Here is an 18496-nt window from a genome sequence, read left to right on the forward strand (position 1 = left end):
ATTTTCACTACTCATTCAATTTGCCAAAGGACTTTGTATATGTTTAGTTTCTTACCTGACATAATCAAAGTATTCTTTGTGCTGATTCCGATAAAAAACTGATAGTTTAAGCATACGGCCTGCAATCACTTCAGCTTTTTCCAATAGCTGTGTTAGGTGAACTTTTGAATAATCTGGAAAGGAAAGACAAATTGCTAGTACATGAGGCAGGAAAAACCGCAAGACTCTCCAAAAGCAACAGATACACGTGGACTGAAAACTAGGAATAGAATCTTGGTAATATGCATCACATCATGCCCCAGTTTTCAACAGTGGCAACAAGCAAATCAAATGGCAAGAGCAGGCATTTGTGATTCTCCCTACTCCTTCCTCACAAAGACTCTGCAAGCCTACAGCAACTTTCAGCTCAGGATTTCCTATGTTAGAGCTGGTTTCCCTGTATTTGGGACTGCAGTGCAGCTCAGGACTGCCCTCTCTGGGTGGTATCAGTTGACAAACTGTTTGCTACAATATAACTGGTTGTGAGCCAACAACCAATGACTAACAAGTACTAACAAGGCTTGTTTAGGACACAGCTTAAATGGCTTCCCAACCAACATGGGATTCGTACTGAGCTTGCCTCAATCTTCGATTTTTACACAGGCATGCAAAGTGACAGCAGGTCATGTACATCCAAGGGAAGCCTTATTAATAAAACACAGGCCAAAGTGACCCTTGAGATGGGGTGTTGACAGTGCTGAGGCTTTGCAGCATGCAGAGAAAGCAGAGCAGCAGAATGTCTTAAACTGTCAGGGACCTGCCATTCTACTTTTTCCCCACAGGTGCTGGTAGCAAGTGACAGGCATCTTGTGGCCCTTTCCTAGCCTGGGACAAGCTGTGGTGCCAGGCACAGTACTTTGGGACAGCTAAGCTATTGCACAAGAAAAGGGCAGCCCAGCTGCCTCTGCTTAACATGCTAAACTTTGGCACATACAAAGTCTAAAGTTTGAATTCCAGTTTGCAGAGGTACTTATTTAAGGCTACCAGCACAGTTGGCACTAGCAGGTGACCATCTCAGTCTGGCAGTCGAGGCAGCATTAATTAACCCAGCCTGTGGAACAAGATCCCTCAGCAATGTTACCTGCGGTGCAAAACTCGATGATTTCACTCCACTCTGAAACGACGTAATCGCCATCGACCTGCTTGGAGGCCGTCTGCACTGCCACCGTGTACTCTGTCCTGGGGCTCAGGAACCAGTGCCCGCGCACCGTCATGGGCAGAGGAACAGCCTTGGCCACCAGCTTGGTGGGTACATCCTGACAGAAACAAAAGGACCGAATGACACACAAGTCAGCAGTGAAACCAAACCAATCTGCCTCCTTTTCCTTCACTACTTTTGCAGTGTAGTCCCCAATCACTGGCTCTACGCTGCAAACTCGAGTTACTTCCCACAGTTTGTTGGTGCACCAAAAGTGAGCAGTGGCAGAGGACAGCGGTGTAAGGTCTGTTCTAAGAGACATGGGGATAACTCCCATGTGTGAATTAATTATTTGTTCCAAGTGATTGTATACTATTATATATAGCCCAAATACATAATTTAGACTAGGGCCGTTTGTGCTTACATTTGCAAACAAAGACGTGCTACTGAGAACAAAGGGATCTTAAATTAAGAGCTTCTTGTGCCATCTCTGTTTACTCTCAGCCTATGTAATCAAACAAAATTCCTCCTGCTGTCATTCAGTCCAGGTACACTGCTGCTGCTACCTTCCAAACTAAATTTCAATAGAGAAAATTAAACACATTGCAGAGCAACTACGGATGGTTCACATTTTTCAAAATACCTTTCTGTACAGAAATGGCCAGAAGAAGCCAAAGAGCTTGTGCCTATCTCTGAATCTCTTGATTTCCCCTCACTGCCCCTTCAGATCCTTTGTTTTGCTTTTCCGGGCCCAGGGTGCAACCAAGAAAAATAGCTGCTTGTTGTAGTTGAAATGCTTGATTTCTACAGTACCAAAGACTTTGGTACAGACCACCAAGGGACAGAAAAAATTGAAAAATGGGACAGTTTATGTTAGAACTGTGGGGGAAGGACTCAGGATGGAGTTGAATGATTCTCTGTAGTGTACCTGAGGAGCTGTGATAGAATGAGAGATATTTATTATGGAATATTCACCACTAAGAATAGTAAGACTGGGCCATGTGAAAAGTGGGCACTTTAAATGACATCCTTAACTGTCCACCTATAAATTCTAGTCCACAATCATCTTCCTATAAATACTAACATAGTAGTCCTTTAAGGAAAAAAGGAATAGAAGGGAGATATTTTCTGATCATGCTCTCCAAGCAAGATATTAAAGATTTTTTTTTCTTGTCTTCTATTACGGAAAAAGATCTTTCTCCTTTTGTTTTCCTATCAACAAAAATACAGTTTCTGTATTAAGAAACTGTAAAATTGCCAGCTTGGGATATAACAAGAATTGCAATTGAGTGATAACCTAGAGTAAAATTTTATTGTCATAATTTCTCTCTTACCAATTCATCTTTAAATCAAACAATAGTTGAATGAAAACTTTATCTGAAAAGGAGACAGTTGTGCATGCTAAAATTAATAATACATAGAGAAAAATTACAAAGAAAAAAAGGAAAAGACCACTAAATGACATTCATAGCTACCACCCTGAAAGGCACCCCACTGGACTGAGTCTGCTACTGCTAATGCAGTCAGCAGGTGTCAGAGTTAACATCATTGGTCTTCCTGTCATCTTGTCTTGGGTTAGGGTAAAAACAGCTTCCACCTGGGTCAGATCTCTATGTTCACGCCGTAGTGGTGGCTTTTCCTCCAATGATTTTGTCAGTTTTCATGTGATATTAAAAGTCTTGTTGCCCCCAGTTGTCAAAGCTTTTCCTTCCTGCTGTGCATCAGCAACCTCTTTTAACCATACCAAAAAAGGAGGAGACCACAAAGAAAAAAAAAAGGGTAAAAAGAAAGGGGCAGACCACCACATTAAACTGACGGGTTTATGTCTTGCACAGCTGGAGAGGAGGGGCAGATGTAATGCTTCTCACAACTGTAATCTGCTGGTTTTTTTATAAGCAAACACCACTTTTTTTAAAGGCCATAATACAGAGGAAATGTTCAAATTTTCTCATTGAGGTTCCTCTGAGGATTCTCGGTTTCTCCCTTTCATCTCTCTTCTGCTCAGCTCTCATTCCTGGCTGAATCACCAAGGAAATGCAAAGCAGGTACTATGCCAGCTCAAGGAGAGCCAGGATGCTGGAGTGGCAGATGGCTGCTCCACTACCAGCACCCACCAGACAACTCTAAAGGTACCTAGATGGCAATAATTTCTAAGAACAGCCTGGAAGCTTTGAATAACTAAGGAGCAAGGTGTATGAGTCACTCTACTCTCCTTTTTGGGAAAAGGGACAGCTTTTAGTCTTCAACTTTCTCCCATTTCATGTTACCCTTCTCTTTGCCAGGTCATCTCATAGGATACATTGTGGGAACTCAGCACACCCAGATTCTAGTCCCAGTTTTGCTAAATATTTGATTATTTTTCTTATTACATGGGAGTAATCATATTTCCATATTTTTAAAAAGTCAGGGGATAGGCAAAATGAATTGAAAGGAAGACAAAATCTTAATCAAATTCCAGTCTTTGCTTACCACTACCAATACAAACCATTTCCTTCACAGAGATGATGACAATAGTCAAAAATTATAAAACTTTATGCACCCTAAGTATGCTGAGTATACTTAGATATTTACTAACAGAAACAGTACCAGCAGGAAGGAAGAATCATTCATGGAGGTCTCCCCGGTACACAAGAAAACAAACAGATCCCTTTCTTGAGGTACAGCATGGATCTATCAGATTAAGCCTATATCCCAAGTAACTTACAGCCATTTAAGGAAACTGATAACTTAATGTTAATTCTGTATAAGTTAGAAAATTAGCTGGTCTTTCACACTATCACCTGTGAGAGAGATGGGCACTTGTATTGCTTTACCTTACTTGCAAGGTAAGTAAAGATGAATTCTCCTTGCACAAGTGTCTTCAGGGTGCTGGATGACTCCCAGGAGTAAAACCCAATGCTCTTTTGTATATCTAAGCAGCAGGGCTCACTCTTCTCTCTGAAAAAACTCTGCTACAAGAAAGGGCAGTGCTATCCCTCTCCTTTATGCAAAAGCTTTGTAAGGGAGTCAGCAGATGGGTGGGGACTAAAGTCAGTTCCCTGCTGTGTGGATTCAGCCCGGAGTGCTGCAGCTGCTGAGCTTCAGCTGGGAAACTCCTATGGCCGACTTTAGAGGGGGAACGATGCTTGTTTTGAACCACAGCTGGGTTACACATTTGGAATCTGAGCACTTCAATTATCAACCAAAATTAATTCTAGAAGGTGTGTTAAAGATTGCTTAGTACTAAAGATGCATGAAAGAAAACACCCAAGTGCTTTGGCACAGAGTTGGAGTATTCAGTCTGTGCTTTACTATTGTCCATCCTCTCTGCTCTCTGAATCTCTGTGACTCAGGCTTGGTAATAAAACCATCAAAAAAATTACACAAAAAAAATCTTAACCGAGTCACTAACAAAATTAGTAGCAAGCAATTTTTAGTTAATTCCAACAAGACATCCAAAATATCAATAATTTTAATTGAGATTTTAGTCTACCATTCTTACAAAACCAATTACCTTTGTCCCTTGACTAAACAATACTGCACAGTAAAAAGGGAATTGCTTCAAAACACAAAATAAATCTTATCTTATTAGCTTATCTTTATTATACTACCTTCCCCCACTCCATTTTAAGTCTAATCTCATCACTATGATAAGGGTTCTGAGGTGTATGTGGTGTTTGCTTTACTAGGATGGCTCTACTTTTCACAAAAATAAATGTTCCAAGCATACACCAGTTTGCACATGAACGAAAAAACAGGTACAATAATAAAATAAATGAAATTAGAAAGAATCCATCTCACTTTAGAGAGCATACTTGTTCCTGCAGTGTAAAATGGGAATTTCAATTCAAAGGCCATCAATCCAAAATTCGTAAGAGTAAGAAAAAAGCCAAAGTACCTTACTTTATTTGTTATTACAATTAAAAATCATGGACAATACATACCTATTATAACATTAGGTTTAGTTGTGCTTCACATATTGGCTCCTAGCAACTGCAACACTCTGGCCAAACACGTAAAATTCTCAATTTCAAGAGATAGTAAGTGATTTCTTGTTACTCTTAATGCATATGTTACTTCCAACCAAAACAAAACAAAACAAAACAAAACAAAACAAAACAAAACAAAACAAAAACCAACAAAAAAGGTCAAAAAAGAAAATTATACACCTGCTGTTAACAGAAATCTTCTGAAAAATAGTCTCACAATAAAAAGCCTCAGAGAAATTGGTGGGAATATTTTCTGTTTATCCCACTGGCTTAGAAACCAACAGTTATTTAGGTGTTGAGATAATTACAGCCCTTACATTTGTTTGGATGGCTATTTGTGCCTTGGCAAACCTTATCTTTTAGATAATGCCAACATTATTTTTAAATTTGAAGAATGTTCTATCGCATTCCATGTTTCTCTAACAATCAGTATTTCAACTGTTCTGAGGTCAAAGCTAATTTTATTCGATTTGGTAAGTACAGATCCTGCAATGCCTTCAATATGTTCCTGCACCAGAGGCTTGAGCAAAGAGGCCAGATGAATATTGAGGTCACAGTGCTGAATGCTGCAAACTAAAGTTGCTGGAAGCCTTCCTGAAGTGCATTAGAATTTGTGGCTCTTCTGTTGAAATGATATGTGTTGCTCTCAGGAGTCTGTCACTGAACAAGGATAGGCAGAGAGTACACACATATTGTAAATAATGATAAAGAACTAGTCAGGAATGAAAATGGCAGTTTGCACTACATTGCAGAAGCTCTAAATGTACTTTCAAATGAAACAGAAAAGGTAATGTGCAGTTGTCTGTAAAACAAATGTATTTGTGTGTACATGCACATAGGCTGGATACATACAGAGAAGGTACTTTGAGTAAACCAGAATTCCATCAGATTAAGCAAAATCCACCTTTGCCAGATATCTAATTCCTGTTTCCCATGGCTTGGCTTTCAAAGGTTAATAAAAAAGAGACTCATATGTTTACAATCAAGTATTTGTGCCTTGATTTTTAAATGAAAATTACCTTGTGTTTGAATTTGTTGGAATTCTTGTTTTCTTTCTTGTTGAGATCAATGAAGTAATGAGTAATGCGATCCTTGGATTTAGAATCCATGTCCCAAGAAATCTTGAAGGAATCACACGTGATGTTACTTATTTTGATGTTGTGTGGGACTGGAAGCTCCTCCATCTCTGCAATCCCACTATCTTGTGATTTATTCCCTGCATAGAAAATAAGCACAATTCATTCATTGAAGGACCCATTTGATCACTGTTTTGTGTGCTCCAGTACAAGCACACCCCTGAACAGCCTTTCACAAAGGCTCAGAGGAAGTCCTCAGGAGCCAGTGGGGTGCAGTTATGCAAGTCTGGATGTCAGTGATGGAAAGCATTGGAAAGGGATGAAATTCCTCAGGTGAATAAGCACTAATAACGTGGTGCACAGAGTGGCAGGGTGTGCAGAGCAGCTGGCATCACCACTGTGTGTGTTTGCAGGCTGACAGGACAAACCATCTGAAGCTATCAAGTGCTTTTTTGTTAAGAATTCAGCAATGTCCACAGTTAACATAATGGCTCTATCCTTATCTGTCAGTGACATAAACACAAGCAGAAATCATATTCATCCTTAAACCATTTTTCAAGCATAAAGAACAGCCAATCTCTGCAAGGTTTATAGATGGTGGATGCGTATGCACATATGTATACACATATTTAAAGCAGCAACTCCTTTGAAATGAAGCAATTAACACTTTGATGAGCCACAGCAAAAGGGACACACAAGCAAACTTCATTTTCTGTTCTTTATTCTTTTTGTTTTCCCAGCTGCAGTTTTCTTGAGAAGTTCTTTTCTAAGTACATATGGGAGGTGAACAAATGACCATCGACCCCAAAAAGAATCACTGGTTCTAAATTTAGGTCTCCCCTTAGTTCCCAAGGCAACTTTATAGTTCAGCATTCCATGAACATTAGAACTCAGAAACACTAGGTATTCTTGCACTTATATGAGACCCAAGTCATAAGTGAACAAATTAAAAGAAAAAAAAACAACAGAAAGCTGAGAAAAAATACTGGGTAAAAAAGGAAAAAATTCTAAATTATGTAAGAGAAGAAGTAAAGAAACAGAACAGAAAAAAAATGAAAAGTGAACATAGATAAGAACAGATAGAACCAAAAGAGAAAACAAGAAGTTAATGTCTCTATAAGAAAGGGAGGAAAGCTCCCAAATTCTGGCCAGATGAGGAAGATGGGAACCTCATGCAGGGAGGTGAGGCAATGCATTGCAGAAATATAGTCACATTTGATCATAGAAAAAGATAGTATTTATACTTTCATCATAACTGGTAAAAAATGATAAAAAAAATATAACTCAGAGGTGTTTGGGCAGTAATAAAAGTAAAAATTTTATTTGGAAAACATTAGGAACATTTCAGCCTCTCAACATACTCCGCCAAAGAATTATTCCAGTACTTCAATGCAGGAATATTACTGTTGGCCTGATTGTTCAAAATTCTGCTCATAGATATGTAAAATTCAATTGGAGTCTGCAAAATTCATAGATCTCCAGGTAGTATTGTGAATAATGTAATTTTTGCTGATGACTTCAAGACCTAATAAAACTATTTTTCTATTTTTGTTTTATTTTATGCATTTACATCCAAAAGGTTGTCTATTCTTCAAAAATTCTACTAATTTTTTTTTTTTCAACTAATACCAAAATCAGTTAGTGCACGGTCTTGCTCAAAATATCCCTTTATTTGTGCCATACACAATGACATTTTCAACAGCTGCACTGGCTGCAATAGACTCAGAAATACCAGTCATTACTGAAAGCTTTCTCTTCATATGAAAGACGTGGTAAGTGCTTTCCCAACATGACATTTCAGAAAGCCAGCAGGGAGAAAATGGCACTGCTTTCTTTTGCAAGCAATTTGTATTTGAAAGATGACTGAAAGCTCTGGCAGGTACACTGAAAAGGGTTCATATGATCGGCTCTTCCAGGAGTGAGGCTCTGTGTTTAAGTAGAAGATGGAGCGTGGCTGCTGAGGTTCTCAGAGCTGGAGAGCTGGGCAGACTGAGACCCCTGTATAACATCCTGAACAGACATGCAGCCAGGAAATCCAAGCCATAAATCCACAATACCTTAATGTGCTAATTATTTGCCTAAAAAGGGGCTTCTGTATTTGATATACCCAGGGCCTAAGCTGTGTTACAAACAGCCAAGGTGGTTTAAGCTTTAAGGACATGTGCGAAGCAGTAATAACCATTGACAAAAAGTAACAGAGAGAAAGAAACATTTTTGATAACATCAATGGCAAAGAGCAAAAATGCTTCTGGAAATAGGTATGATTTTCTCTGTGTTTTTTGGTATTAATATCTGGCACACATCTTCAGATATCTGCATTCTCATTCCTTTAAATTTCTTTGCTTTTGAAGTGAATAAATAGCTTTAAGTAAATGTCAAGCAGAAAATCTCCAGGTAGTTTTTAGGATTAGGGTTGAAAGAGTCAAAGAGCCTAGAGCTTCAGGAAAGTTGGGGCTGGAAAAGGCATGCTAAGGCCATCCTGGCAGGGCCCCAAAATTGCTGCTCCTACATCTTGTGATCTGGAAACCTGTGGTGCTGGGGTTAGAGGTAGGATAATGGTTAGATAGAAAACTAGGTGATATAACACACATATTTTAGAAGTACACAGACAACAAAAAAAACTAAGCACACCTGACATGCCAAGCTCCTGAAGAACCTCCACCTCTAACACTGGCCTTTTTCCCAGGACTGAAAGTTTGCTACAAAAAAGAAAGCCCAGGTTCAGTGGTGATTGTTCTGTTCACCCAAGCCATGTCCGTCTGTGCTCATGCACCTCAAAGCAGCCTCTAGGTTGCTGCAATTTTTTTATGGTGGGTGAGACATCCAGAAGCCACTGAATGAACTGGGAAAGACAAAAGCACGGGGAAGCCCTGGTGATATCCCACAATCAGCGACTAGGAGGAAAGTCGGTGAAACCATGGTGATGCTGCTTCTGTGTCACCACAATATTCCCCTACACTGATGTAATTTCACTCATAAGGGCTGCTGCATGCAGAAGAGGGTGCACCAAGTGCTGGGTGTAATGCCTCTAGGAATACACACAAGACATTAACTCCTGCAGTTGTTTCTGTGAGGCGTCAGCTCCATGAAAACCTAGGAATGTGATGAAGGAAATGTGACTCAGGATCATGAGCCAGAAATAAGCAAGGCGAGACTGTTCTCACAAAGTACAAAATTAAATGCTAATTCTAGATTCTTAATACATTCTGGGAAGATAACTGAAAATCAATGTATGTGTAGATGAGGATGAGGAGCAATTTCTGAGACCCTGAAAGATCAGTTTTATATAGATACCAACAGCACATGTAATAAACACACTAAAGGCCAAACAGAATTTTATAATACGAACCACATTTAAAAAAAAAAATCTCACTTTATTCAGATTTTAAAATGCATGCACTGGGGAAATCAGAATGTGGAAAAGTTAACATTTTCAATACAATGGGAGATATTAGCTGTGGTATTTTGAAGTCGAAATGTTTGACAAGAGGGGATCAATGTCTTAAGAGCACACAGGTACCATGACATAAGAAATCCTCTTATTAGATGTGGATGCTAACAACTGAGAAGAACTCATTTAGAAACAGAACTCCCATAACACGAACAGAGAAACCCTAACACCTTCTGAAATACAAAAGTTTCTACCATTTTGTCTTGACAATTCAGCTGATAGGTTATGTATGAGATCTATAAAGGTAAAATATTTTAATTACAGAAATCTGATACAGACTGACAATATTTAAGTGTTGTAATTGAGGCTGAATACTCCAATTTACTGAGAAGGTATTTAATTTCCTCAAAAATTCAATAGAAGGGAGAAAACTTCATTCTCTATAACCATCAAAAATGACAGGGAAGTGACAGGAAATTATATGTTAGCTGCTACTTTAAATTTAACAAAGCAAAAATACAGTCTCATGTTTTTCCCCTGTGCTCTGGAATGAATGGCTCCCTGCCCAACTGCTGGTTATATAGAATGGTTTTACAGAGCCAGGACAATATGTCCTCACCAAGCAAATAATTAACCCGAATACAAATATTTCAATGTTCTCAGCAACACCTTGTTCAAGAGAGAGTGAAATCACACAGAGGAAATACAAACGCAACAACATTCAAAAAATTATTAAATCAAGGCTGTTATTTGTTAGGCTATGTAAGTGCACTTCTTTAGGACAGCTATTCTATTTCAAAGCTCAATTTTTTATCCATAACCACAGAACTAATGTTTATGTTTTGTTTGTGCCTCTTTTCGTGTGCAAAAAAATGAACGAAGAGTCTCAGACTCTTAAGTATCTCTCTCTTCTCTCCCCCAGAATCCTGGTAAACTACCACCCAAGAGAGATTTTTATACTTATATAAGCACATTTAGGAATATTTTCTAAATAAGTATCCTTGTAAAACTAATTCCTAAATTAGATAAAGAGAGAATGCCTGACCCTAGAAATCCTGTTAGAGGGATAAACCCCTCTAAACCTTATCCTCATTTCCTCCCCATTTTCTGATACTACTGTTGTGCACTTTCTAGTAAGAAATGTGCACTGTGTCCAAATTTTTTTTAGATAGTTTCAAAAGTAAAGCATTACTCAACTATAACATGTATATCTGTATTTACTGAGTGTTTTAGAAATGTGCATATAAATTCAGATTCTCTTATTACTAGGTTTTAACAGCTTAATGTATCTGTTTCCTACTAATCTAGGACATTGACTTCAGCAGGAATATTCCACAGGCAAACCAAAGTGAACACAACTGGACTCTAGGAGTACAAACGTGCCTTCAGTACAGGCATCTTCAGCTGAGAATGCTCCCAGAAGAGTTCCCACATAAACAAAGCACTGAGCCATCTCTGAGTTGCCTGGTTTCTGTGCGGAAAAGTTTGTCTCAGGCCCTTACAAAGGACTTGATTCTTTCTTCTTCTCACATGGAGAATGAATGTACTCTACAGGTGGTGCCGTGATTCAGCTCAGCAGCAGCCCAATCTCTCACTCCTGCTACTGCCAGCGAGAGACGTGCAGGCTCCCAGTTCCCAGGGAGCAGGTCCTGCTCTCTCCAGGCCTGGGTTCTCAGGGCCTGCTGTCACCAGGGGCCTGAAGCCTCGCTCTGCAGGCTCACCCGTTTCTCCCGGCCGGGGGAGCAGCACAGCCAGCCCAGCACAGACAGCACAGCACACAGCACAGCTCAGCACACAGCACAGCTCAGCACACAGCACAGACAGCACAGCACAGACAGCACAGCACACAGCACAGCACAGACAGCACAGCACAGACAGCACACAGCACAGTTCAGCACACAGCACAGACAGCACACAGCACAGCACAGACAGCACACAGCACAGTTCAGCACACAGCACAGACAGCACACAGCACAGCACAGACAGCACACAGCACAGTTCAGCACACAGCACAGACAGCACACAGCACAGTTCAGCACACAGCACAGCACACAGCACAGACAGCACAGCACACTTCAGCACACAGCACAGCGCACAGCACAGACAGCACAGCACACTTCAGCACACAGCACAGCGCACAGCACAGACAGCACAGCACACAGCACAGTTCAGCACACAGCACAGCACAGCGCACAGCCCAGCACACAGCACACACAGCCCAGCACACAGCACAGCACAGCATGCAGCACAGCACACTGCACAGCACACAGCCCAGCACACAGCACACAGCCCAGCACACAGCACAGCACACAGCACACAGCCCAGCACACAGCACAGAGCACAGCACACAGCACACAGCCCAGCGCACAGCACAGCGCACAGCACAGCGCACAGCACAGCGCACAGCACAGCGCAGTGGCAGGGAACCACTCGGCACGGGCTGCGAGCTGGGCCACGTGCTGCAACGCCGACCCAGCCCAGATGCTCACTTGCCCTTGAGCAAAAGCAGATTGGACTTTAGGGGCTTCGTTTCCTCAAGCGTGTGTGTTCCACTAACACCAGTGGAAATACATAAGGCACACGTGGCAAACCTGACAGCTAGCAGCACCCAACACAGGTACAGTGGTAGATTTTAGAACATGGTTTTGCTATCAGAACTGAAGGGCTTTGGTTTACAGCTCCTTCTCTCAGCAGGCACTGAATGCAACATTATGTTCAATAGGAGATTAAGTGCATCTTTACAGAGACGGTTACTATAATTAGTAAGCAGAAATTAAATAGTCACATAGTAATATTTCTGTGGAATATAAATTTTGGCATAGATACTAGATTCTCGGAAGTGGGTTTGTCGGACCATATGTATTCCTTCTAAGTTAATGATAAACCCCAAATATATCTTAAATATGACAGCAGAAACAGTAACAAGAAAAGAACCAACAATATTCACTCCTGTGATAAGACCATAGATATCTTGAATTACACCTGGAATAATTTTGATACAAAATATGCATCTGTTAATCCAAAAGCAAAGGTTATTCTCCAAAAGATTTTATGCCCATGATTTGTAATGATGTTCAGGAACAATTTTCATATGATGTACACAAAATACATATATGAATATATATATATATATATGTATATATATATACATATACACAATTTTTCCAGACTACTGTGGAAACCACTAATACTTTTACTATGCTAAGAAAGACAGAAATACTGACAAAAAACATCACATTTGGGCAGTGAGTCTCCTCAGGTTCACTTTGCATTCAGTGAAGAGAGGCAGTTTCCTAGATGGGATAATCTGAGTACCTACAGGTAGCTCTCACATTTAACTTTGCCCTGGAGGAATCTACTTCTCTTCAGAGACTAGAGAGGGAGGTCACAGAAGCTAAGAACTAGCTGGAGTTACCCTTTAGAATAATTTCCTAAATTGCATTTGTCAATTTGACTGATTCTCATGATGCAACAGCAATTTGCAAGATTTCTGCCAGAGAAAAAAAGAAAAAAACATGGGGATAAAAAGTACGTTTTACACTGTAGCCAATTTCTGAACTCCTTTGCAAAGAAATCTGTGTGTCACTGACTCAGAAATATCCTTTAGACTGATACTTTAAAAGGGATAAACTTTTCAAGAATAATTTCTCTGAATTTCTGTACCAAATACATAATTTATCCCCACACTATTTTTTTCTGAAAGCATTGATAGGATCAAATATCTCAGGATGATTTAAGCTTGAATGTGGATGAATTTATAACTCACTAACTGCAATTATAGATAAATTATTTAATAACTGTAATTAATTTAAAATAAATGGTGCATTTAATTGCATCATTAAACTAATTCCTCAAAATAATTGTTTCCTCTCTTGCTATTACCATACAGAAAATTTAGATAGATCATTATACATTGTCTTCTGTTGCTATCAGCCAAATAGTCTAAATCAGCACCAATTCTTCCTTTGATCTTTGACTATCCTTACTTGAAACAAAAATTTAAGCAACTATTAGTAACATCTTCAGAAATATCTAAATAATTTAGAAAAGTCTTACCTAAATCAATGGAATCTAAGCTGAGTTACTCAAGAACTTCTGAAACATGATGTGCAACTCTGTACACAAATTTCACAAACCCAAAGCATAACACAAACCCCAGCTGCAAATCAGATCAGTGGCTAAATTGGCAGGGCTGACCTTATTCTTTCACTAAGATTTAATTCTTATTTGATATCCTGATATCTTGGAAGTATTTAATATTTATACCTTACTCATTTAAAATGAAACCACATTTTCAAAATGTTGATAGCAGCCAAACCGCTAGACTGAGTACAGAAATGGAAATAAGTGCAAGTCCCTGTTGATAGAATTCTCTTTTTTAGAGTTCCCCTTACTCCTATTAGATATTTTTTGAAGAATGCTTGTAAGAAAACTGGATGTCTCTATGCCTTTATAAAGTACTTGTTGTCCCACAAGGTTGGGCCTTTCTTATTGAATTTTTCCTCTTTTCTTTTTGCAATTTTATTACAAGTAAGTTGGTGAGTGTTAGCACAGTAATATGCTAAGCTAAACACACAGAGCTTCACACAAAATTTAGTTTTCACTGTGTTAAAAATAAATAGAGAAAATTATTTTCAGATGAAAATATGCAACTGAAAGTTTGTAAATAATCATGTAGGTGCCTATTTCTTCACTAAGCACCAGGAAAACTGTAAGACTGACAAAGCACTTAGGCTAGAAGATTAAACTTCCATCCATGCTATTATGTCTACTCTCCCCTGTATCTAAGATATGGAGATCTACTGAGATCCACTGGCCCTACCATGCTCTAAGGACTGACCAAATCTCTGGACAGAGAGCTAAGAAGTGCTGGGATCTCCTTTTATGAATCTTGAATACCAAAACCAAACAAATTGAATTGGTCAGATAAACTAAGACTGAATGCAAATGTCGCCACCATCCATCAGCATCTTGCTCTTCATCCTGTCCACTGAGTGACTCCTGTATGCAAAACAATTTATACCTGGTTCCCTCTAAAGTTCTCCAAATGCTTTTACTAAACACGGCTTCATTTTTTACTGTACCTTGTCATGTAAAGCTAAACAAGTTTCTCTGCGACCTTCTGTGAAATGAGAGTTGCAGAATGGCAAAAAAACCCCACAAAACCTCCCACTGGCAAACCATTGGTTTTCACGGCTCTGCCATCAGAGACAGGCAAGGGCAATACTGTCTTCTTGAAATCAAAAAGGACATTAGTGCAGGCCACCACAGTATTTATCCCTAATTAAAAACTCCCATTTTGTTCAGCACAGCAAGCTGCAGTACATGGGTGGTAAGTGGCTCTTCTCAGCATGTGTTGGCTACAAGATATATTTGAAAAACACAGTTTAATTAAAACGTGCATTTCTCAGGTGCTGAAAGGGAAACAAAGGAACAAGGGAAAAAAGGCTCTAAACCACCATATTGCTTAATTAAAACGCCATTTAGAAATTAAAATTAACTTTCCAGCCCTTACTACACAACTAGTATTTGAGTATAATGCATGCCTTCAGTTATACAGAATTCCAGACTTGGAAAGCAAGTATGTCAGAAACTACTATAAAATCTCTCCCACACCAATCCATCACATTTAGGACTTAATTAATTTAGCAGAAGTCTGTCTTATCAGGTCTCTATTATTATCTATCCAGTGTGAAGTTCTGATCACGCTTCAGACTGCACTCAGGCCCATTTTGTGGTATATTTTTGTAAGGATGATATCCCGGTGTTGTTATGCTGAAAACTGGGAGTAAAATTTTTCAGCAGACTTCCACCCTGTTGATTCCTAAAGGGATAGATTTTGGAGCAGGAAGGGATATAAAGCTTTTAATGGCATGAGATTTGTCTCTTCTGGTGAATAAAATGTACAGCTGTGTCTGAGACTGTAGAACTGCCTATGTCTCCAAGACTAACAACAAAGGAAAACAGATCTCATAGATGAAGGCACTGACTGTATGACCCCAGACAAGTTGCTTGAGGCGAGATTCCCATACAAGTTACACTGCTCTGGGTCACCGGCCTAATTGCTCCAGTGCTCTTCATCTAACAGTGTAATTGAGGCAAAGCATTGCCCTTAGTTTTCCACTGCTTTTAATATTAACTGTGTATTACAAAAGTGAATGTCCTTTCATGATTTGTGCTCCCACATGTCACTAAACAAAAGAGAGAGAAGCACTTCCATTTTAGTTTATTACTATCAACCTCATTCATATTGGTTTACCTCATTCTTTGGCTGGCAGCAGCTTGTGCCATTTCTTGCAGCTGTGTCTTCATCTAAACCAAAAACGTGTTCTCTACTTCAAGTTAAGTCATGTGAGTTCAAATCTAGCAAGATGAGGCAGCCTTGTATTCATGTGAGCTTTAATGTGACCTGCCAGCTTGCATGAAACTGCAAGTGCCTTGATCATAACAGGATTTTTAAATTTAAAATCCTCTTCCTTTAAACAGAGGGAAGCCCAGATAGAAAGGCAAAACTCGTCACTTGAAGGGCAGCAGAGAGGACTCAAGGCTGGGAAACACAGTTTCACTAAGCATATTCCTTGAGAAAGTAGGGTGCTCAGCATGAGCGGGCTTTTGTAACCCTCTGGATACCCTGGCAGTCTGCAGCATGAATGAGCATTTCTTTACTTCAGTGCGCTGGCAATTGCTGTGTGCTTTTCACACACATCTCTTGTAAGGAATGGGATTTGGCTCTGGTTTACACCAGTTTGTGCTTTTTAGCTGTGATTTGAAATGTATTACATATTCACAATAGTTCAGGAAATTCTACTTTGTAACTTGTACTTTTTTATTTTACATTTAAATTGTATGCACGTTTCAGAATTGTATGTCTGTTTCAGACTTCCTCTCAGGCCCTGACAAATAAACGACATAGGGGTTTTAAGAGTCCTTTTCCTTTTTTTTTTTGCAGAAGTGAAACTAAACATTGTCAAGGTCTTTGGATGTAGGTCTGCCACTGGTTGACTGTTCCTAACTTTTGAACCTCGAACAAGAGGAGAGAGCTCACAGATAAATTAAGTTGCTGCCAGTTTCTTTAAGGGAGGCAAGCATGCAGAAATGAGAGGATCCCGCTAAACACTCCTTATCAAGAGGAAGGCTACAGTAAGGTCAACCTTTTCACTGTTACTAGAATATAAAGATGACACAGTTATAAATATTGTAGTCAAAAGAAATCTTTCAGCAGAGTCTTCACCACATTGGAATTCACTGGACCCTTCACTGAGACACAGTATAGCATACTGACTGTGCATATTTATTAAAAGTCTCAGCTCAGCTCATCAGCTTCCTGTCCTGATGGCATTTATGACAGAACTCTCCCGTAGGTTATCTAATGAAAATTGTCTCATGAAGAGGAGAAAACTCAAAGCAAAATTTTGATGCAATTAAGTTAAAAGAAACCTACAACAAATCTAAAAACATCAGATTCAAATCCATGGTCCTCAATAACTCTTAAATTGCTTTTTAAAAAAAGTGCAGCTCAGTTGGATACTTACAGTAGTTCCCGTTACAAATTTTTCTATAGTCTTATTATGCACGCTATCAACAGCCATTGGACTGCAACAATGGCAACAATCATGATCGTGACAAGACAAAAATTGATTAGCTATAGAGGAATAGCTGCACAACCTTCTACGAATTCACAACGCCAAACAAGTCCCCTTGGGTATGGTACTTAAAAAGAACTCATATTTAGATTAGCTTTTCATCTTTAGGATTTAGAGCATTTAAAAGCATCTCAAGGAATGCTTTCCAGTTCCCACTCCCTACTATATGAGCTAATCTAATAAGCATACTGAGATACACTGAAGGATTTACTTTCTCTCTCTGGCTTCCATTTCCAGCATTGCACACTTGCACTAGGGCTGACAGCCGCACCAGGCAGCCTAGGGGTTCCCTGATGGTCTACTCAAAGAAGCAACACAGAAACCAGCTGAGCATTACAGAATATACAAAAATAGAAAAAGGAGAATCACTGTAGATGGTGATTGTGGTTCTGTCTTCCCTGCATTTGTCCAGTTATGAAAAGCACAGAGTACTAGATATGTTCCTACCACAAGTCATGCTGGGCCACCTGGCTACCAGATGTGTCACAAAACCTGAAATTAAACTTTCATGCTCTAGAAAGACTGCTCTACTCAGATTCCTGGGTATCAAGTATGATTTAAGAACTCCATGCTGCCTAAACAGTGACAAAGAGAAGAACAGAAGTGACATATTCTTTGTGTCAGGGTCTTAAAGCATGGCACAGAGCTGTTCACAGACAGAGGAAACAAAGAATTTCTTGAAGTACCCAGAGTTTCAGGTGCCTCCATCTACGGGGGAAAAAAGCAACCTTTACACATGAGCAGAGGTGAGACAATCACAATAAACGGCATGAGAAGTCTTACTCCCCAAACCTGTCCTTTCATGAAGAGTAAGTTGGTAGCTGTGTCATCAGAGTACAAGTAACATTGCCTAAAATTCCAGTATGTTCCACACAAGAGGGACATAACTTGACTGTGATCTACTGGAATCAGTGAGCAGCCTGAGGGGATTTTCAGTTCCTGTGATTAGAGATATGTCTTGGAATTACACTGGAAGGCTAGAAGTTTGTCAGAAACTTAGTGCTCTGAAAGTCAAATGCTTACTACTCAACATTTATATTAAGTGTGACAATTGATAAAAGATTGGTGTTAATCACAAAAGCATTGGGCTTTGTATAAACCAGAATACTAAGCTCTGAAGTGAAGCATGGACACTAGATAAAGGAAATTATATGATTAAATAATTCCGTTTAAAATCACCTTGTTATGCTATATTATGTTGTATTATGTTACATTATATTATGTTATATTATGTTATGTTT

The 18496-nt window shown here is 39.4% G+C and overlaps 1 protein-coding gene across 3 annotated transcripts in view; it reads right to left on the reverse strand.

Annotated features, from left to right (window-relative positions):
* Positions 1–18496, reverse strand: part of PHYHIPL (phytanoyl-CoA 2-hydroxylase interacting protein like) — a 55916-nt gene that overhangs the window by 4622 nt on the left and 32798 nt on the right. For all 3 annotated transcript variants that reach the window (XM_014882352.2, XM_088168814.1, XM_088168815.1), the window contains exons 2-4: positions 6165–6361; positions 1121–1295; positions 56–173 (exon numbers count right to left, since the gene is read on the reverse strand). In XM_014882352.2, the coding sequence (XP_014737838.1) occupies positions 56–173; positions 1121–1295; positions 6165–6329 (458 nt within the window). In that variant the 5' untranslated portion in view covers positions 6330–6361. The remainder of the gene's footprint in view (positions 1–55; positions 174–1120; positions 1296–6164; positions 6362–18496) is intronic.

Source organism: Sturnus vulgaris, chromosome 8 (assembly GCF_052056855.1).
Source record: "Sturnus vulgaris isolate bStuVul1 chromosome 8, bStuVul1.hap1, whole genome shotgun sequence".
In the NCBI taxonomy this organism is placed as follows: domain Eukaryota; kingdom Metazoa; phylum Chordata; class Aves; order Passeriformes; family Sturnidae; genus Sturnus; species Sturnus vulgaris.